This window comes from Cyclopterus lumpus, chromosome 16 (genome assembly GCF_009769545.1).
Source record: "Cyclopterus lumpus isolate fCycLum1 chromosome 16, fCycLum1.pri, whole genome shotgun sequence".
Classification (NCBI taxonomy): domain Eukaryota; kingdom Metazoa; phylum Chordata; class Actinopteri; order Perciformes; family Cyclopteridae; genus Cyclopterus; species Cyclopterus lumpus.
The window spans coordinates 3,222,363-3,244,263 of record NC_046981.1 but is presented as its reverse complement, the minus strand read 5'-3'; the positions used below and the strand labels follow the sequence as shown (position 1 = coordinate 3,244,263).

Here is a 21,901-nt window from a genome sequence, read left to right as displayed (position 1 = left end):
TTATCTAAGTGGTGTAATTTATAGAGCGTAAATCTCATTTTATCAGATTTTGCGAGACACTTTTTTGGTGCAATTCCAAGAGTGATCTGCACATCCACTTTGGATCTGTCTGTCCTCCGCTTGTTATGCAGAGTTTCCACAAATATAGCCGTAAAAAAAAAAATATATATATATATATTTTTTTATCCAAGGTGAAAAGGTTAAAAAGGCCGCAGAAGTTTAGCGCGTCGAAAACAAAAGATAAAACGGATTCCCAGCACCGTAAATTCTCTCACGGCGGCTTCAACGCTCCATTTGTCTCTCGTCGGTTCTGCTGACCTTTGACCCGGATGTTGGGGAGCGGTCAGCGGGACAGATTGTAAAGCTCTGGGTCGACCCGCGCTGAAACCCAGAGAAATACGTACTTTTAATAACGGTCAGTTCTATTTGGCCGCCTGTCGTACATTAACTTTTTTTTCCCAGTTTCAAGACACATTTTATATACATTTTCTACATTGTTAGCTATACATTTTAACCAGATGAAGAATTTTGGACCCTCGGGACACCTTTCCATCTTATGGTATCAGAAACACCACTAAAAAAAACACAAATCTCCTTAAAATTGAAGACAAATTATAATTTTTTTTAAACGTCAGTATCGTAGCCGATCATTTATTATGGAGGCCATAATCATCGTCACGCCCCTCTTTTAGTGTTTCAGGTAAGTAAACAGACTCTTACCCGCTGATAGGCTCGGGAGATGACGTCGTAGGTGAACCCCTGAGGCATCTCGCTGGCTCGGTACTTGGCTCGCTCCAGAGAATGATCCAGGTAGCCCTCTGATGTGGTGGCTATCACCGTGGAAACGAGAGGTCGGATAGCTCCGGCTGCCTGGCCGGAAAAAAAATTAATGAAAAAAAGAGTCGTTATTTTGATTAAATTCTTAATAAAGTTTGACAGGTGAGAGAAAGAAGAGGGAATTTCTTAGTCGACTAACATCTGTAAAACTGATTTTATCCTCAAAGAATCACACAAAAGACCCTTTTTCAATTCGAGTGTCCGTTGTAGATTAAAAATAATAAGATTTAAATCACGATTAACAACTTTCCATCCCAATGGAGTATGACATAATCCTGAAACACAAAAGCATGACATGTTGAGGAAATCTGGAAAAAGCAAACTTAACTAAGTGGACTTTGAGTTAAGCTTTTTCTTTTTCCCCCGTTCTCATTTAATCTTGATATCTTTGCACAACTGCACATTTCAAAAGGAGAGAACATTTCCACCCGATCGCACGTCACGACCGCAGAACCATAAATCCACCTTAACTGGAGCACGCACTGCTGGTACTTCTTGGAAATCCCCAAAAATAACCAAAACTTCTGGGATAATAATTGACTATAGCGTGAGTGGAGGCAGTTTTTTTTTTTTCTCCCCCAGGAGCGAGGGAAAGAAAAGCAAACAACGTTTTTTTTTTTTTCCCACGTGTTTTACAGCATGCTGACGACATAATTTTTTAAAAAAGGAATCTGCTGCTTTTTGTTTTTTCGGTGGGAGGCGAAGGCTCTCCGGCACGAGCGTGGACGCACCGGCAAGATTAACGAAGACCAGACCGCCCGCTGGGAAGGTTTATAGTCGCGCTATTGCGCAACCCGAGCGCCCCCCCCCCCCGTGTTGTGTAGCGGCCTCCCGAGACTTCAGCCCAAATGTTTCCCCTCCATCCCACCGTCGGTCTGAAATAACAAACCTTATGAAAAAAAAAAAGGTGTGATCACAAGACCCCGTTGGTCCTCTCTCTCATCCCGCCAAGGATTTTGTTTACGTGTAAAAAATAAAAAAAATAAATGAAGCATGAGCTGCAGCGGAGATTTAATTACTTGCAAGAGGAACTCCTGGCATTCAGGGGGGGGTCTGTTTCCTCTCTTCGGGGGGGAGGAGTTACGATCTGGGTCTGAATCCGCCCGAATCTCTTGGAAATAAGACGCATCCTGCCTTCATGTGCGCGACTGGAAAACACCGACGGTCCACAGGAGGTCACGCAGCTTCACGTCGTCTTCACGTCGTCTTCACGTCGTCTTCACGTCGTCTTCACGTCATCTTCACGTCGTCTTCACGTCGTCTTCACGTCGTCTTCAAGTCGTCTTCACGTCGTCTTCACGTCGTCTTCACGCAGCTTCACGTCGTCTTCACGTCGTCTTCACGTCGTCTTCACGTCGTCTTCACGTCGTCTTCACGTCGTCTTCACGTCGTCTTCACGTCGTCTTCACGCAGCTTCACGTCGTCTTCACGTCGTCTTCACGTCGTCTTCACGTCGTCTTCACGCAGCTTCACGTCGTCTTCACGTCGTCTTCACGCAGCTTCACGTCGTCTTCACGCAGCTTCACGTCGTCTTCACGTCGTCTTCACGCAGCTTCACGTCGTCTTCACGTCGTCTTCACGTCGTCTTCACGTCGTCTTCACGTCATCTTCACGCAGCTTCACGTCGTCTTCACGTCGTCTTCACGTCATCTTCACGCAGCTTCACGTCGTCTTCACGTCGTCTTCACGTCATCTTCTCGTCATCTTCACGCAGCTTCACGTCGTCTTCACGCAGCTTCACGTCGTCTTCACGTCGTCTTCACGTCGTCTTCACGTCGTCTTCACGCAGCTTCACGTCGTCTTCACGTCGTCTTCACGTCGTCTTCAAGTCGTCTTCACGTCGTCTTCACGTCGTCTTCAAGTCGTCTTCACGTCGTCTTCACGTCGTCTTCACGTCGTCTTCACGTCGTCTTCACGCAGCTTCACGTCATCTTCACGTCGTCTTCACGTCGTCTTCACGTCGTCTTCACGTCGTCTTCACGTCGTCTTCACGTCGTCTTCACGTCATCTTCACGTCATCTTCACGTCATCTTCACGCAGCTTCACGTCGTCTTCACGTCGTCTTCACGTCGTCTTCACGTCGTCTTCACGTCATCTTCACGTCGTCTTCACGTCGTCTTCACGTCGTCTTCACGTCGTCTTCACGTCGTCTTCACGTCGTCTTCACGTCATCTTCACTTCATCTTCACGTCAGCTTCACGTCATCTTCACGTCATCTTCACGTCATCTTCACAAGCGAGCTTTTGGGAGATACGTTGCATTTCACCCGTGTTTCTGATTAGTCTCGATGGGGTACGTGAGGCGACGAGGTCACGGCAGGCACATCGCTGAGGAAGACGAGGAGGCGCATCAATTGCCTCAACTTTTGAGAAGCTGGAACCAGAGACGTTTTTTTTTTACTTTAAAATGATTATAAAAACTATTCTGATACTACGATTGACTAATAAATTGTTTTATCTCTCGTGTATTTGGTGGTAAAGTTGTCGCGTGACCTAATAAACCAACAAAGAAGGAGCAAACGCCCTTGATATGCATGAGAAAAAGCAGCAGGTGTTACAAGTTGGACGGTTATCGTACTGACCCCGTGCTCCTTGGCAGCCGTGGCGATCTTGTACAGAAGGTCCTCGTCCACGAAAGGCCGCACGGCGTCGTGGACGATGACCACCGCGCCCTCGCCCTCGCCCTCGCCCAGGGCCAGGACCCCGTTCCATATCGACCGGTGGCGAGTCGAGCCGCCCGGCACCGCTCGAACCTTCGTGTGCCGGAAGCGCTGGACGACGTCCGTCATCAGGTCCATGTTCTCTTCGGCCACGACGACCACGACGCTCTGGATCCACGACACCCTGCGAGAGACGCACATATTAGGCTCAGGCGACGGACGGAAACGCAGCACCCACCCAGAGTGTCGAGTATTCAGGCATCGGGGCTGCGGCTAATCTGTTAATCGTTTCCTGTGGATTTAATCTGGAGAATGTTAAAAAAAAAAAACACATATGCTTGTTTAAAGTTCCCAAAGCCCAAAAAACAGGCCAAACCAAACTAATCGGAATTGAGAGACGTAAAACAGATGCAATTCAAAATCGGGTGAAAATGAGCAGCTGGGGTTTTGCAGTCTTTATGCTACGCTAAGCTAACTGATTAATGAGTAATAGCCTGCTAATTTATTCAGTATTGGGAATTAATTTGTGTTTTTTTACGGAAATCAAAACTGTGCAAAATAAGTCCCGCCAACATGACCATGCATCTGGAAGACCTGCTCATGGGGGACCAGACTCGGAATTGTGGCTCCGAGTCCGACACCCTTTCAAGTTCAGGAACCGACAACCGACGACCTTCGACCTCTCTGCAAATCACCGGGGGGCCACACAGGCAGCTCATCGTAAACATCCTCCTTCTCTTCACTGTCATGGAGCCTGAAATCTGTCTGTCCTCCGGTGGTGGAAGAAAGACTGGAAATAGGATGACGTACGGTCAAAATTTAGGTAAGTTGGTATTTGATTTTCATGGAACTTTACCAAAACCAGACTTTTAGAGGTACACCGAGCAGTACACAGGTATTAGTACGTATTAAAAGGGCCGGTTCACCTGTATAACAATAATGTACCTCTAGTCACGTTTAGCCATGAAGATAGTTTGGTTAAATGTTGCCTTGATTTTTCTGTGATATGACTGCAGGGTAAAAAAACGGTTTACACATTTATATATTGATATTTGTTATGTTTTTTTTTTACTTCTCCTCACAGTTACTACGTCTGATGAGCAGATATAAATGTTCAAGAAATAATTAAAGTGAACAATATTATTGTAATTCAGATGTTTTGAAATTCGCTGTTGTCGGCAACTCCTGTGACTTTTTAAAAAAACTATGAACCCCAAAATTATTATTTTTTTAAATAAAACATTATGAATATATTTAAAAGTATTTAAAAAGCTAAAAAGTTCCCACATTTTAGAAGGGCAACCATGACTTAACAAGATTATAATTGCCAAATTATTTTCTGCCAATTAACTCATCTATTCTAAGACCAGCTAATTGAATTGTTTTAGCCATACTGGTTTTATAGTGTTGGTTTAATTCATAACTAAACATCATATTTAATAAGCTCTTCATAGTTGTTGCTTCATCCGCAATCTTAATATTTAAAGAAACTGTGCTTTAAATACAAAATGTTTATATGAGTAGAAAGAGGTGTAGTAGAAGTATCTCTAATTAGTAGTTAATTACAGCCTTCCCCTGCGAGCCATCGTGAGAAGAAGTCACGTGACGGCCCACGTGAACCTGGAGACGTAGCGCACAATAAGACTTTATGACGTTTTTGGTCTTATATATATTGATATTATTCTCCCACCTCTCGAAAGCCTGGACGGTGTAACTTATGAGCGGCCGACCCAGCAACGAGCAGAACTGCTTCGGCGTCCGCAGTCCGGTTCTCTCGCCGGTGCCGCCGGCAGGAAGAACCACGGACACCGGGAAGTCCACGCTAAGTCCCGCCGGCTGGTGGTCGCTCTTCCCGGCCTCGCGGGTCAGGAAAACCCCCGGATGAGCGGGCCTGTCCGGATCGCAACGCTCGCGTCGCACGTCGGTGTCGTTAACCTCCATCAGGTGGCAGGTGTGAGGGGGGGTGGGGGGTCACGGCAGGTAGTTCCCCAAACTGTCCATCCCCAGCTGGTGGGCGGGGTGGGAATGTCGCCTCAACGTGGATGGAGAGTTGTGGAAAACAGCGTCTTCAAGCTAGAGCTGTTGAATGGCGTGTTTCCGGTTGATGCCTTCAAAATAAAAGAGCCAGAGTCTAGATTGCTCGTCTTTCGCCACCAAGCGCCTAAAGTGTTAAGGGGGTTAATAAACTTACGGGAACTAATATAAAATTATATATATATATATATATATATATATAAATACTGAAGATATGTACCAGACATGGTGGACCATCTATTCTCTTGAAAATGGCAACAGAAGTGGAACCGGTTGATTTAAATAACGTGTTACAATAATTGTAGGAGCTAATTAAATTAAACATATTTTACAAATGTTAATTTAGAACCAACTTTTATTTTATTTTTTATTTTTATTTTTAAAAAAAGGTAAGATTTCATTTCCGGTCGAATTCAATTGAAGGCTTGACGCCTCTTTGGAGAGGCATGCTGCTACAGGTCGCCACAGGTCAAAGTTCTCGCGTGACTTCAGGTTCTCAAAAGTAGGTTGTGTTAGCATGTCTCGCGAGAACACACAACTAAATATGCCTTTACATTGGAAAACTATTCCTGCAGTAAATAAATGCTACCAAAATGTTGTTTTTTTAAATGTATGTAGTGCACAATTCAGATTACAGTCTGCAAGAAGAACTTATACACATTAGGACTTCAATATTGCCTGTTTTAAGTCTTAATATCTGCCCTGCTGTCTATAAATCACTATTATTGAGTTTATGGCAAACTGACATCTTGAACCCAGTAAAGTCTCCACCGACAACAATACATGCGATAAAAAAAGTGTGATATTTATTTCATATAAAGTTATTACAAGACTCATTGATGACAAAGCTTTGTTCCGGATTTCACCCACATGCTGACGCCACTTTTACCAACCAACATATACACCATATTATATGTTGCCACGGGAAAATATATTACATCATAAATCTTACATAGTAAAATTTTATACACATGGCCATAGTTTAAAAAAAAAGGGAAGTAATAATTTTGATTATATGTACAAAGTATTTACAAAAAAAAAGAAGATTGTTTGGCGTTTACTGGTGTTGGTTTCTAGACTGCGGATCTCCATCAGCGTATAAAATGAATATATAGGAGCGTATACGGAGGGGACAACGCGTGTTGGTTCCAGGAGGCTCTGCACCCCGGCTCTGTTCACATTATCTTTGAACCACAAAAGGTCCTCGGCGTGCCCTTCTGGAGTTCTCCACCGTAGCGAGGAACCAGCGCCACCTAAATCAAGTCCCAGTCACTTTGAGAAGATAATCCACGTCCTCTGGACTCTCTCCGTGTCACCGAGACGGAACCCCTGCAGGTGCATGTGGGGTTTTCTTCCAGAGTGCGAGTCTTTTAGGGCTCGGCGTCGGGCCAGTTCTCACTGAGCCGGTTCTTCCCCGGCCTCCTCTTGCTCTTGGACTTGTGCAGGAGCTGCGGCGGCGACAGAGCCGGCTCCCCGAACTTGTTGCCCGACTCGTTGTGCTGCCTCGAGTACCTCTTGCACTTGCACGAGGTGACCACGGTGATTTTGTACGTTCTCGCGCTGCCGTCCTGGCACTGCAGCTGGATGCGCTGGGTGCGGGTCTTGTCGTTGACGCACCGCCAGTCCTGGCCGCCGCCCCGGCGACCCCACAGCTTCCGGCCGTAGGCGCCGCCGATCCAGTTTTGGAGCATCTGAGCCGGGAGGCACTCGCCGGCGCACACCAGCTCCTTGATGGGGTTGATGCTGGTGCAGTGGCCGTCGGAGATGTACTTCGTGGACCTCAGCTCTCTGCATCCGATTTGGCTTCGCTCTGTGGAAAAAAAGACCCAATCAGAATTTGTGAGAATCTGGCAGCATGCACAGGATGGAAAACACATCAAACATTCTTACAATCATACGGGGCTTGCAGCTTACGGTTATTTTCTGACTATAAAATGTCTGAATAGTGAAGAAAAATCACGCCCTGTAAAAACATTAACACGTAGCGTCTTCCAAACTCTCGTTTTGGACGACCGACACTCTCGAGACGCCAACAAATATCCATCTGACGATCGTGTAAGAAAAAGAAAAAGCAGCTGAAACAAGCGAATGTTGACTTAAAAACAAAAAAATCGGTATTTCCTCATAAACAAAAGTTGCACTTTAATTCCAATTAGTCGACTAATTGGTTGATTTAGTTTTGTGGCAGGGATTTACCTCTGTGCAGCAGCTACAGCTGTCTGTTATTCTACTGCAGGCTCTCCCCCCATACCCCGATCCCACCACCACTGTAACCCAAGCTCGGGCCCATTCATAGGACTCCATACAGCTCAGTGTTTGATTAATACCTCCCCCTCCCCCCTCTTCCTCCCTTCCTTCACAGCCGGCTGCAGGCGTGGAGCTCAGCGCCAACAATCGGAGGCTTCCTGTTCACCTTCTTTCAGCTGCAGCTACTCTACCTGCAGCCAGGTGTGTGTGTGTGTGTGTGTGTGTGTGATACACCGAGTGCTGCCTCACTGTGGCGAGTCCTAACATATGACACATCCCTCCCAACTTCAGTGATGTTCCTTTATTTTAAAAAATAATAATTAAATTCCACAACTGCAGGGTTATTGATAGATATTTCTTTCTTTTTTTGCCAATAGCATGATATTTATTTTAATGTTGGGGCACGTCGTCTGCAATCTCTTTTAAAGAATGTGTAAATGATGATGATGATGATTATGATGATTTGGCTCTTTGAGATGTAAAAGTCAAGGAAATCAAATAAAGTAAAAGGTTTTAAAAAAAGCTTGCATGTTCTAGTTATGTTTTCTGTTACTAATTATCCTATTTTACTAATAAAAGTAAGAGATTGGATCAGAATAATCCGCTGCCAAACCCTAGAAACAGTATTCAGATATCATATCTGTTTAATCTCGTGCAAATAACGGATAAATAAATACAAATAAAAATAAAAAAGTATCTTAAAACACACACGTTCTGGTACTAATCTCTATAGGAGCGTAAGGATAAAGCGGAGCATCCTCCGGTCCTCACCTCCTCGGTCGTGCGCCCCGCCGGCCGCTCCTCGCCCCCCGGTCCGCGCGCGGTTCAGGGTCACGTTGCTCTGAACCTCCGGGGGCACCGGCGCGGTCACGCGCGTGAACAGCAGCTCCGTGGCGTCGTTCCTGAAGGCCTGGCAACTCCTCAGGAGGATGCAGAGCACCACCAGCGAGTGGCACGACTCGCACGCGCTCAGGTGCATGGCTCGGACGGATGAGTGTACGGGTCCGGACGGGAGGACGACTGACGCTGGGTGGAGAACGCGCGAGACACCCGGGGCTTTATACGGACCGGCCGCCTCGCGCTCTGGCAGCGACTCAGGTGCGCCTCTGTTGGGAGGCTGTGATTGGTCGCTCGTAAGATAACCCCGCCCCCCTTGTGGAGGGTTCAGAACTTGATCCTGGATGCTGCAAAGCAAAGAAGGCCTATGATGATGATGATGATGATGGTGATGATGATGGGATTACGTGCCTGAGTAATTAACACGTGTTTTTTGTGTTTTATTCCTGATATATTTGATAAAATATCAGATATTGTCCGGAAGAAACCGATAAAAAATATCTGACATTAAGAAAAACTGAAAAAAAACACTTTTTGAATGTGTTTATTATTTAATAGCTGCATCTTTTTGAGTGAAATGCTGGAATAATAAGACATTTAAAGGCAGGAATGATATCTAAATGAATGAAACGGGGACTGTGTTTTTGCATTTATTGGGTCAGAGAAATATAATCTGAAACATTCAGATTCACAAACAGTTTTTAAATACCAGCCGTCCTAAAGCCGATTTGTTTAAGCTTTACTTTGGTGAACTTTGAAGTGATATGTGTTGTTCTCGATAAACAGACTCTCATATTTTTGCGTTTAGTGACTCCTGCTGTTCCCGGATTGTAATTTCTGGATGTTCTTTCTTTTCTTTCTCTACACTTCAAAGCAGAGTTTGGTTTTGTCGTGTGTCTGAAGCTTCTTCTCACGCTTTCAAATGGAAATCTTAAGAAGTCCTTTAATTCACCTTGTTTGACTCTTCATTAGTTTCATTACACGTTCCCTTCGCCACTGAACTCCCAATCAAAAGTGTTTGTTCCTTTTAACACTGAAGCACTTTGGAAAAGCAGTGAGAATGCTGCTCAACTTTATATATATATATATATATATATATATATATATATATATATATATATATATATATATCAGGTGAAAGCTCTGCACCTCCAGATGTGTTTTTCAGACACGTTCACATCAGCTGCAGAAGGAAAGAAGGGAATGATGGAAATAAAACTTAAGATTTGTCCCATATTTCTAGATGAAATTGCTGAATTTGAAGGCGCTCTGTCGTAAACATAATCGCCCCTGATGCTCATTAATCGTGTATTGATGGAGCATTTCTTTTTCTTTCTCTCTCTCTGCTGTACAAAAACAAGGAGAGAGGTGCATCACTTTGGTGCCATGCGGCTTGTCTTAATTATTTGAGGAGAGGTGTCATGCAGAGACACTAATTGTTGTTTATGTGAGACTTTGGTTTTATTATTAGGAGCACCTTTCTTTCTTTCTTTTTGTGGTCTTGTTTTGTGGTCTTGTTTCAGAAGGAAGACATATAAGAAATGTTTCAAGTCAGTTAAACTGGCAAATGAAAGTTAAAATGCGAGTTAAGTCCACTTGAAGAGTTCCTTTGATTCAACTGAGAAACTAAAGTTCATTAAGTTCATTTAACAACAATGTTCTAGTCGTTTTTAAAGTGGAGTCGATTTAACTTTTTTTGTCCCTCGCGGTTAAAACATAGCGAGTTAAAACCAATAATTATCAGTTCAAGAAAACTTTCCTCTCCTCGTGGAACAAACACACATTTCTGCTTCATTGCAACTCAAGTTTCAAGTTAAAATAACAACTTGCCATTTCCAGTTAAGAGGATTTAAAATCCAAATGAGTTTCAGCTTGCATAATAAAAGTTAACTTGACTGATATTTGCAAGTTTGCTTGCTTTATCAAAAAAATAACCAGATTTCTTACTTAAAAAAGTTAATATTTCTGTATTTGTGTCCAGAAATATTTAATTAAGTCATCGTGAAGAAAAGCAGAGTTTAGTTTTGCAGTCAATTGAAACGGTCACAACTCTAATTTTGGTTATTTCAGGATTTCATATCTGGAATAAAGGAAATAAATCATTTAGGAAACAAGGAAAGAAACATAGGAGACATGAAAGCAGGAGAAGAAGGAAGGATTTACCTGAGGAGGGGACCAGAGGGAGGGGGGGGGGGGGGGGGACGTTATCAGCTGTTACCTGCGTGTAAGCACGGTGAAGAGCAGCGGCCGCGAGGTAGCCAGTCGTGCACACTCACGTGCACGCTCACATGCACTAAAAAGCATGAACCGCCGGCCCTCCTCAATGTCAACAAAGCACACAGATGGAGACTTTATTCCCTGCTCAGGTCAACGTGACCCCACTTTATACATCATTACATAATAAACACTTGTTTGCTGCTATATTAATGCTCTGAATGCCACGTGGAGGACATTTTAATAAAGGTGATTCCTGACTCGGGGGCTGTTTGAATCTCCCCGGCAGGTGAAGCCAGTCTGTCATTAAACGTCCCGGCTCTGTTATTGTTTCCTCTCTTTTGTTTGTCCTCAAACAGCAGCACCAGAGGCTCCTTCACTCCACTTCCGACAGAAAATAAAAGGGCTCTTCTCAGACCCCCCCGAGCTGCTCGTGGGCCCGGGTTGAATGGACGCGGGGAGGTGAATACGATAGGGCTCCCTCCTTTTGTGCCCTCGGCAGCAGCAGAAACTCAGCACAGGGGACTCGGTGTGTAGCCCCCCTCGAAACCCTCATGGGAAAGGAAAAGGTGGCCGGGTTAAGAGACATATTGACAGGCAGCGGGACCAGGAAGCGCCCACATGCACCACCGGGAGGTGTGTGGCGGGGGTCGACCGGAGGGGCAACGCCAGGAATGCACAACACCTGGAACAAAGAAAGAGGGAAAGGTCTGCAAAACATCCCACTTATAAGTTAGCAGCGTGTTGCAGACGCTCCCGTGGTGGAAGGTACCAGAGAACTGCACTTAACATCAATGTTGAGGTACTTTACTTTGAGTATTTGACGTTTCTCCGCTGCTTTATACTCCTATACTTTTAAAGATGGTACTTTGAGGATCAGATTGATAATATGATATATGATTGTGGATAAAAATAAGATTGTATTGATCCCTTTTGTGAAATTACCCGGCAGAAGGCCTGTATAAAAAAAACAGTCTATGCATCAATAATAATAATAATTCAATAATATAATATATCGTATATTGAATTGGGCCATCCTGCTCAATGTTTACTTTTAATTTCAATACCTTCAGTACTAAAACGTACGTTGTTAGGAACCACAATGTGAATAAATAAAGCTAAGTAAACTAAATTGACTTTGTTAATTTTGGTAAAACACTGCCCTCTGCTGGAGATTTGCCTTCCCCGCAGATGAAGGATGCAGGCATTTAATCACTAATCTGCTACACATTTAGACAAGAACAAAATATGTAAATCAACCACAATAAATGTATTGAGGAAAACAAATAAAATAAACTGATATATTCTTGAAATAACTCATTTTGTTTGTGTGACAGAAAATGGTCAAAGTAAAGATAGGCGGCTTTATCTCAAACATCTTTTAAACCCCCACATTTAAAACTATTCTGGTTTTATTCAATATACAATATGATTAGATTCATCTTTAGGGATTGTAGCAATGTACATACAGTAAAGTATACGTCATTGAAATGAAATATATTTCATGAACACGTGTTTATATTTTCTTTCTCCCATTTTCTTTAAAACATACAGGATATCAAAGAGCATATACGTCATCAACAAGGAGGGTGGAGAAACGGGACGTTATAAGATGACCTTGGATTTTGTGTTGAAGGACTAATCGTTCTATGGATCTGTGGTCTTTCAGTTACGTCTTGATGTATTCGCCGAGTCTGTTTGTCCCCCCGTGTTTCTACCTTCTGGTCTCCTTAAAGTTAAGGACTTTAAGCTTAAAGCGACTCAAAACCGCTGCAAATTTATGAGGCAGATGTTTGCCCGAGGGAGTTCACGTTGGCCATTATTGTCGCCGAGGAAGCAGTGGACACCGTCCTGGATGAAGCCCTGCCGACCTTTCACCAGACTGCTCCACACAGGAGATCCAGAGTCGTATTGTTTCTGTGAAATCACCTGCTTCTGAACGTGGCCAAGACCGGAGAGATGGCGGTGGACTTCAGGAGGAAGACGACGGCTCCACGACCGCTGGGAGTTCTGGGAGAGGATGTGGATACAGGTTCCTGGGTGTCTCCATCGACAACAGACTGAACTGGAAGGCCAACGTCAACGCTGTGTACAAGAAGGGGAGGAGTCAACTCTTTTACTTGAGGAAACTTGGAGCCTTCGAGGTGTGCAGCAAGATGTTGGAGATGTTCTACCAGTCTGTTGGACCAGTGCTCTGAGATGTTCTACCAGTCTGTTGGACCAGTGCTCTGAGATGTTCTACCAGTCTGTTGTGACCAGTGCTCTGAGATGTTCTACCAGTCTGTTGTGACCAGTGCTCTGAGATGTTCTACCAGTCTGTTATGACCAGTGCTCTGAGATGTTCTACCAGTCTGTTGTGACCAGTGCTCTGAGATGTTCTACCAGTCTGTTGTGACCAGTGCTCTGAGATGTTCTACCAGTCTGTTGGACCAGTGCTCTGGAGAACATTCAGCTTTTTCAGCAACATTCAACATTCCTGATACAGGAGAACATTCCTGACCACAGCAATTAAATGCAATATGTCCTGCTCTGCTATTGTATTGTATTGTGTATATATTGTAATCATACTTGCTGCTGCTCCAAAAAAATCCCCCCCTGGGGATAAATAAAGTAAATATCTATCTATCTATCTATCTATCTATTTTTCTTTTTCCTCAAGACACCCAAAAAGCAGTAAAATGTATTTTACAGACGGATAATTTACACACTAAAAATCACATTAGTCATAAATACAAATGAAATATAAAAAATGTAATATAATACAAGTTGAAAAATATTAATAAAAATAAATATATATAATAGTTAAACATTTTCAGTGGAAGAAAAAAACAACAGGGAATACGCATTCCTTGTAAGATACGTGCATATATACCATTAACTAATATGAAGACAAATACATGTATTATCTTCCTCACATCTTGCACCACGTGCTAAAATAAGAAATACATAAAACAGCAAAATGCTGAGATTTATGAAAAATGTGTCGCTTTCATCTCTTTCTTGTGAAAAAACACACATTATTAATCTGGATAATAAATATGCATGAAGACTAGACAATAAGGAAATGACACCTTCTCACCTGTTGTCCACATTGAAGCTCACATTTCTGAATGAACTCTAGACTTCTGTGGAACTGATTATGTCCGCGACAGAACAAAGGGGTACACATTTCTATCTCATTTATAATGTGTGCGTCTTTGTTGTAAGTAAATATGATTTCCCCCTTCATATAAATATATTCTAAATTAATTATTTAGAAAACATCTGCTTAAAAGATACCAGGGCTAAAAATAGAAGTGTGTCGTTCCCCTGTAACCCTAGAACACCCCTGCTCACATGTACGCAGTGGTACGATCCAAATGACAGCTAGCTCCATGCCCGAGCGCGAGCGGACTTCACGGAAAAACCTCCTTTTAACCCGGAACTCCGCTCCTTACTTGAGCTTTTAGCACCCTACTTTCTACCTATTAACCTCCGACATGTCCACACCGAAGAAGGGGAACTTGTCTCCAAGCGAGGATGAGTTGTTTGTGGTTATCACTGCAGGTAAGCCTCCTCGGCTAAAGCTAATCCCCCCCGAGAACCCACTGAACCCACGTGAGCTAGTTTATTACGCGATAGCTTGAAAGCCCACCGCTGTGAACTTAACTGGTATTCACGTGCCTGTTGTTGTTGTTGTTGTTGTTGTTTTTCTTGCTGTAGTGTGTATTTTTTAAGCGATAATACTGAATTGTATGCACTTAGGAAACGTTCAAGAGGCCTCGAGGCTGCTGGGCTGCAAGGATGTCCGAGTCAACTGCTTGGATGAGGTGACGAGAGCACGTCTTGGCACATTGGATGATAAACCATCATTTAACTTAATGCCATTTATGTTTAAAGTATTTGTCACGTGCACAATTGCAGAGAAACAGTCTCCAGGCTTCCTCCATCAATGCTCGTTCAATGTTGCCAAGAAATAACTCATATTTATATAATTTGAATACAAGTATATGTATTTGTGGTAGTAATTAACTAAATGAAGGGGATACAAATAATCATAATGTCACTATTTTCAGATGTTTTTTTGGTTTATTTATTTATTTTGCACCAGGTAACAAAACACCACACACCGAATAGAAGGAAACATGTCTGAGATTAATCACACTGTCTAAACCTTATGGAATTATAATTGATGATGATTATTTATGAGTCAGATGAATCAAGCCTTGAATTTGACAGGAATTAAACTGCTGCAACATTTTGACAGTGCTAAAAAAAAAACCCTCCTTTTTATACCGCTCGTATCTAAAGGTAGATTTATTTTTAATCCTTTTACAACGTTGGACTGTGCTACTTAAACCAAATAAAGATGGACGCATCTCCTGGTTCCTCCGACGACGACGCAGCACAACTTTTTACTCTCGCATTAATTTAACTGCCAGCTTTCGCAAAGAGAGTCAAACGTAGGCGAGAGAGCGCTCTTAAGATCCTCGAGCCAAGCGCTCCCTTTGTTGGGTGACATGTGTGTGGGACAAGAGGACTCCCGAGTCAGCACACTGGAGGGCTTTGGAGGACGTCCTTCACGTCCTCCAAAGCCCTCCTGTCACTCCCTTTGTGTCCGCCTGTCACCATCAGGTGTCTTGAAGCAGATGTTCTGCTCGGCAACCGAAGGAATACGACGTCGTGCCTAAACATCTTTGGAAAGATTTGAAAGAAAAGCGACGACTCGATGACAGAATGCAAAAAAAAAAGATATATAATAATGATGCAGGAGGAAACAAATGTTGATGTTCATTGATGTATCAAAAGCTGAATTAACCCGTAACTTTAGTTTTTTGAGCACAGATTTAAATCTCGGGTATCTTGCTGCGTCTTTCTATATTATACAATTTATATAATATCTTCAACATGTAAGTTGATTATCTTTATTTTATTTTTTTTGCCAGATGCCACCACCCATTAAAATGGGAGATTTTCTTTTATCATCTCTAATTTAGTTGACGATGCGTAATCCATTACTTGAGAAATGAAAATCAGCAGATTGATGACAAATGAAAATCAATTGTGAGACTTAATGCGCTTAATTAATCCTTTTTAAGCTTAATGGCCGACTGAATATTTAAACCGTACAGTTTTACAACACAGACGGAGACAACACAAATAAAAATGTAATATTAAGTTTTTCCATTATTATTTTTGATAGAAAAGAGAGTATTAAATGTTTTTCTCTTTTTTTTTAAAACAAGTTTTTAGGAACTTTTTCATGTAACTAGCCTCTCTTGTTTTTGGTCCGCAGTACGGGATGACTCCTCTCATGCACGCCGCTTACAAAGGAAAGGCCGACATGTGCAAGTTGCTGCTGCAACACGGAGCGGACGTGAACTGCAACGAGCACGAGCACCGATACACGGCGCTGATGTTCGCCGGCCTGTCAGGTCGGAGCTGATCACCAGCGGGCAATATGATAACGAATTATAAATCTCATCTCTCTATTTTTAATGCGTGTGTTGTGACTCCTCTTCCCTCCGCAGGTAAGACCGACATCACGTGGATGATGTTGGACGCGGGGGCAGAAACGGACGTGGTCAACTCCGTGGGAAGGACCGCCGCGCAGATGGCCGCCTTTGTCGGTACGTCCGCTAGCGACGCCGTCGCTGAGCCTCGCGTCGCCATGCAAGAGGACAAACTTCCAGTATCATGGTCCTCTTAAAAAAAAAAAAAAAAAAAAAACGTGTGACTAACTTCCATCCGGTCATGTTGTCTCTTCTTTTCTCGCCGCAGGGCAACACGACTGCGTCACGGTGATCAACAACTTCTTCTCCCGGGCGCGACTGGATTACTACACCAAGCCCCAGGGTTTGGAGAAGGAGCCCAAGCTGCCATCCAAACTGGCTGGGCCCCTCCACAAGGTCATCATGAGCACCAACCTGAACCCCGTCAAGGTAGCGTTGGTTTTATCGGAATTGTGGCATGAATATAATAACAATATTAATAACTTTAATCATATATATATATATATATATATTGTTTTTTTTAGTTAAAAAAAAATATATATATATATCTTTAAATATATATATTTATGTTTTAATATATATATATATATATATATATATATATATATATATATATATATATATATATTAGTACCTTTTTACATTGCACTAAACAAATCAAGGCAATAAAACAACAGAAAGCCCAACAGACAGGCAAAGGTCAAATGTAAACACTGATAAAACTGTACATTCAATAAAAATTGATACAATAAGAATACAAAACAAATGGATACAATAAAATACAATATTTATGGCTCCAAAAGGAGCTGCAGAAAAAAGAAAAAAAAGCTGATAAATTGCCTCGAGTGATGTCACCTGAGTCGGCATCAGTTGGGTCTGAACTAGCCCGCTGCTGGTCTGCAGGCTACTAGCGTGACACACCAGAGTATGACGGTGGTTGAGTTGCATTGTGGGTAAATTAGGCACCAGGTTTTGGTAAAGAAGAAAATGCATGTTTTTTTTAAAACCCACGATGTTGATCCATTTGTTGAAACTGTTGCTCAAGAGTTTAATAATGTTAGAGGAGCACGATGCTAAATTTATGGAGTACTCCCTTTTTTTATTTATTTTTTTAATGGCACCGTGGTGCAAAAATCATGTTCACGTTGATGAAACGGCCCCGATTCAGAATTTTACAACGAACCATTTTTTTTCTATGTAAACAAAGCGCCCCCTCGTGTTTTTTTCTCCAGATGGTGATGCTGGTGAAGGAGAACCCGCTGGTGGCCGAGGTGGAGGCCCTGGAGAAATGCCGCCGCGTGATGGAGCTCATCTGCGAGAAGTGCATCAAGCAGCAGGACATGAACGAGGTGCTGGCCATGAAGATGCACTACATCAGCTGCGTGCTGGGGAAGTGCGCGTCCTTCCTCAAGGACCGCGAGGACAAGCTGGACGGCCTCGTCAAGAGGTGAGGCCGACGTTCAGGACACGTTGGGTGTTGTTGTTATTTACCAAAGGAGGGTTGTTGTTTTTTGTAACGCAAATAGCTGCCGCAGCTGATTCGTCACAGCAGCAAGACGGAGGTTTGTGTGATATTTAACGTCTGGACTCATGAATACGTGTTAAAAGTTCCCAAAATAGCTTTTATTTATATCATAAACTTCTCCTGATAAATATAGCAAAAATCTTTAAATACGAGGAGGAAGATGTTGAGTTTCACTTCTCCTAGATTTGCATTGAGAGGGGAGGAGAGATGCTGCTTTGCATCATTTTACTGTGTTTTTAAGCAACTTTTAAGGGATCTTCTTCAGGGTTTCGTCTCTTGAGTGTTTGTTTTTTGTCTCCATTTAAAACTGTGAGGAGCCTATGTCTCTTTCCAACAGGGCTTCTTACTTCTGATCATCAACACTTTTTAAAGTCGCTCTAAAATCCTGATCATGGTTGTGAAGTGATTTGCATTTCCACTACGAAAAGCTGACCTCCTCGATTCCCCCACCCCCACCCCCGCCCTGCAGCTTGCTGAAGGGTCGGGACCGAGACGGCTTCCCCGTCTACCAGGAGAAGTTTCTCCGAGAGTGCATCCGCAAGTTCCCTTACTGCGACGCCACGCTGCTGCAGCAGCTGGTGCGGAGCATCGCCCCCGTGGAGATCGTGAGTCCGGACGAGAGTTCATTCATAGCGTCGACCCCCGGCGTGCGTCGCATCTCGGTGTAAACGTTCCGTTCCCCCTGCAGGGCAACGACCCCACGGCCCTGTCGGTGCTGACTCAGGCCATCACGGGTCAGGTCGGCTTCATGGACGCGGAGTTCTGCACCTCGTGTGGCGAGAAGGGAGCCGAGAAGAGATGCTCCCTCTGCAAAATGGTGAGCGGCAGTTTACATCGTTGTTGTTGTTTTAATCAATGAACAATAAAGATGAGGTTTTATGGGGCTGTTTTTTTTCTTTTGTTAGACAGCGAGAGTGGAGAGACGCTACAAGGACATGTTTGAGCCCCATTTTTATTGAAGCCGTTTATAATTTTCTTTACATTTTGGCAAATTGGTGCCATTTTAAAAATGTTCCGGCTCTAGGTGATCTACTGCGACCAGGCCTGTCAGAAGATGCACTGGTTCACCCACAAGAAGGTCTGCAAGACGCTCCAAGAGCAGAGGGAGGAGCAGGAGGCCGAGTCGGCCGAGATGAGGCTGCAGCAGAGCAGAGGTACTTTCACCTGTGGGGATTACTTTTTTAACCAGCATGCATCTGAACATTCACTTTAGTGACAGTGATGGATTAAACCATCCTTCAGATGATGGATAATGAATAACTCAAGTAGTATTTTATTTTTTATTTTAATATTAATTTTGATCGTATATAATAATTTCTTTTATTGTACAAGAAATTCAGGAAATTATCATTATTTTTTTTCATGAAGTCGGCAAATAAAGATAAATTCAAAAACTCTATTTAAAAAAATAAATAATAATATTAAATACTACTAATATTATTTGTCATTGTATTTTTATTGGTGAAAATATTTAAAAACTGATGATGGATCTGTGTTTCAAAGGACACGAAAGCTTCATCACACAAATGTATTTAATGTTATTTAATGTAACTATAAAACATATCGCCATGAAACTTGATCACTCCCGTTAAGACAATTATTTATTTATTTATTTACAAGTTACACAAAATTATCCGATGGCGACCTTTAGTGACATTCAGGAGACACTTGGACCAAGTAGTAAAATAAACACGGACATGTTTTATTTCCACTAGTCTGAAAGTAGTTGTTGAGTGTTATGGAAGCAGAAATAGCCCCAAAAAAGTGACATGACATGACTGAACATGAGAACATGTTGATGGTCGTCTTCATATCACAGACGTGCCCCGGTCGGACTAAACTGTGCCGCCTGTGTGTCTTCAGAGGAGAGCGAAGCCGTGAAGGAGGCCACCGGCTCCATGCGGGAGCTCTCGGTGGAGGCCAACGGCGACGCCCCCCCCTCGGACGCCTCGGACCCCTCGGACGCCTCTTCCATCCCGGCTGCGGACAACTGAGCGAGTCAGAGTCCATCCAATCAAGAGACCGGACGGAGAGAGCGCCGACCGAGACCCGAGAGCCGGACGAAGACGGACCCGGAGACGAGAACCCATATTTATTATCCGCCGGAAGACCGCGTCGAAGGCCGGGAGATCCCGACGAGGAAGACTCGTGGCTGCGGCGGGCGGCCATCTTTTTAAAAAAATATATATGTAAAAAAAAAAAAAAAAATCTTACTGACGATTTTATCGTATGTGATTGTGAAAATTGATTTGTGGTAGAGGGCTGTGTGAGGGGGGGGGGGGGGGGGGCACCATGCAAAGAGCTAACGGTTCACATCGATGATGGAACGATATTTTTGCCTTAAGACATTGTAGCAACTTGAGCAGGAAAGTCGTGACTTTGTAGCCAATCAGCGGTTTGTTTGCTACGTGCTTGATTTGTTATTGGGACTATTTTTGTGTTTTTTTTGTTGTTTTTTTTGTCCCGATAACTTCATAGCAGATCGTGAGCGGGATGGCAGCAACAATATTGACCAAAAAAAATTATATTTTTTAACATAAAAACAACGTAAACATGATTTAAAATCACCACGGACATTCATGCTCGTAATGTTTTCCAAAACTGAACCAAAAGGAAAGTGGTTTTTTTTTTTCTTGTTGTTTTTCCCCCTAAAATGCGACCTCGTTTGTTGATGGGAGCGTCGTTGTTTACAGCACAACAACAGCATTGTAGTCATGTGGCTTTTGGTAGTCTGTCATTTGTTGTGCAGCCTGAACGGACCGAGAGGTTTCACTGATGTCAAAACAACTTAATCACAAATTAATAAAGACCAACGTCATCAAAGTGATCATATTGATGTGTTTGTTTGTTTGCTGTAAAGTCTTTGATGTGGCTCTGAAAGCGTCATGTTTGCTTGTGTTTTGTTTACACTGACAGTAAAATGAAGTAGCCGTTAGCAGGTCGTGTTTCTAATGTACCCAAAAGATGTCCAGCTGTTAGTTTGGTGCTGAGGAAACATTAAAGGTTCTGTGTTGGGGAGATTTACGGACGATATGCAGACGGATATTATGACGTTCTATACACCATAACGTCTGCGTGAATACTGCTTTCATCATCATCACACCGTGTCTTTGCCTCGAGCACCTCGGTGTGTTTCTAATCGAAGGAAATCCGGTTTAAAGGGTCAGTTTGTCCCCAAAATGTACTAATTTACGAAGGTTTCTTTTTTTTCACCAACGTACCAGGGACTTTAAAGGAATAATCCACCAATATCCTGATTAGCACTCAAATAACAACCTGTAGACTCACCAATGTTGTTTTGTTTCTTTAAGCCGGTTTTGTGCAGCTCCATAATAAACAATAAACAACTTTTACACAATGTTTTCTTATATATTTAATAACCGATCGTATGAAGTTCTTCACGCACTGGAAACGCATGAATCTTAATTATGTTGGTGATATCCGGTCTTTGTCTCCATCGCACCACCAGCAGAGGACCGCTCTCATTTATTCAGCCACGTATTGCATCATCTACTAAATGCATTTTTCCACAACATCTTGTACAGACAGCGATGATCTCCTCACTTTCCTCCACTAAGTGTCCGTCTACCGCTTCAAAGTCAAAACCACTCGACCGACCCCTTGAACAACTTTCCCTGGCTGAGGGTCTTATGTGGATTCAACCAGTAAAACCACTTCTAAAACCCCTTTTTTTCATTTTAATGTGATGACACCTGCCACACTCTTCCTCAGCTCCTTTTCAATCTGAGCAACAGGAGAGAAGAAAAAAAACAGATCAAAAGCAAAGATTACTATAAGTAAGAAAACAAGTCTGATTTAATAAAACCCAAACAACTCTCCTGCTAAACGAGTGTGTCCCTATTCTATAATTGAAGCCACTCACACACAAGGTGACCTCAGTAAGTCCCTGAGGGTTCAGGGTCTGAGGCCTCAGGGGGGGACACTGGGATCGGGCCAGCATGTTTTTGTTCTGGCTATTCTGACCCACAATCCTTTGCGAGAGGGTCAATGTCCCAAGGTGCCATGTAACGAGGAAGTAGTCGTGTCATGGAACAG

General features: G+C 43.1%; 3 protein-coding genes across 6 annotated transcripts in view; 1 reads left to right on the top strand and 2 right to left on the bottom strand.

Annotated features, from left to right (window-relative positions):
* Window positions 1–5,582, bottom strand: part of crppa (CDP-L-ribitol pyrophosphorylase A) — a 30,122-nt gene extending 24,540 nt beyond the window's left edge. For 2 of the 4 annotated variants that reach the window (XM_034553674.1, XM_034553675.1), the window contains exons 1-4: window positions 5,187–5,582; window positions 3,419–3,680; window positions 721–870; window positions 319–381 (exon numbers count right to left, since the gene is read on the bottom strand). In XM_034553674.1, coding sequence (XP_034409565.1) covers window positions 319–381; window positions 721–870; window positions 3,419–3,680; window positions 5,187–5,437 — 726 coding nt within the window. In that variant the 5' untranslated portion in view covers window positions 5,438–5,582. The remainder of the gene's footprint in view (window positions 1–318; window positions 382–720; window positions 871–3,418; window positions 3,681–5,186) is intronic. The other 2 variants (XR_004611231.1, XM_034553676.1) reach the window with 1 other exon arrangement.
* Window positions 5,583–6,512: 930 nt separating this feature from the next.
* Window positions 6,513–8,792, bottom strand: sostdc1a (sclerostin domain containing 1a). Its single transcript, XM_034554230.1, has 2 exons — window positions 8,549–8,792; window positions 6,513–7,340 (listed from the first exon to the last, which is right to left on the bottom strand). Exons 1-2 carry the CDS (start codon window positions 8,754–8,756, stop codon window positions 6,901–6,903), a joined length of 648 nt encoding a protein of 215 aa, XP_034410121.1. The 5' UTR covers window positions 8,757–8,792; the 3' UTR covers window positions 6,513–6,900.
* A 5,370-nt stretch (window positions 8,793–14,162) lies between these two features.
* On the top strand, window positions 14,163–20,672 carry ankmy2a (ankyrin repeat and MYND domain containing 2a). Its single transcript, XM_034554228.1, has 10 exons — window positions 14,163–14,374; window positions 14,573–14,637; window positions 16,104–16,242; window positions 16,339–16,437; window positions 16,589–16,749; window positions 17,553–17,767; window positions 18,315–18,450; window positions 18,534–18,662; window positions 18,870–18,999; window positions 19,709–20,672. The coding sequence occupies exons 1-10, from the start codon at window positions 14,308–14,310 to the stop codon at window positions 19,837–19,839; spliced, it is 1,272 nt and encodes a 423-aa protein (XP_034410119.1). The 5' UTR covers window positions 14,163–14,307; the 3' UTR covers window positions 19,840–20,672.
* The last annotated feature ends 1,229 nt before the right edge of the window (window positions 20,673–21,901 follow it).

Coding starts and splice junctions, on each gene's coding strand:
- ankmy2a (XM_034554228.1), top strand. CDS start 14,308: ATGTCCACACCGAAGAAGGGGAACTTGTCTCCAAGCGAGGATGAGTTG. Junction 16,243..16,338: donor GATGTTCGCCGGCCTGTCAG/GTCGGAGCTGAT, acceptor TTCCCTCCGCAG/GTAAGACCGACATCACGTGG. Junction 16,750..17,552: donor CCAACCTGAACCCCGTCAAG/GTAGCGTTGGTT, acceptor TTTTTTCTCCAG/ATGGTGATGCTGGTGAAGGA.
- sostdc1a (XM_034554230.1), bottom strand. CDS start 8,756: ATGCACCTGAGCGCGTGCGAGTCGTGCCACTCGCTGGTGGTGCTCTGC. Junction 7,341..8,548: donor CGGGGCGCACGACCGAGGAG/GTGAGGACCGGA, acceptor TTTTTTCCACAG/AGCGAAGCCAAATCGGATGC.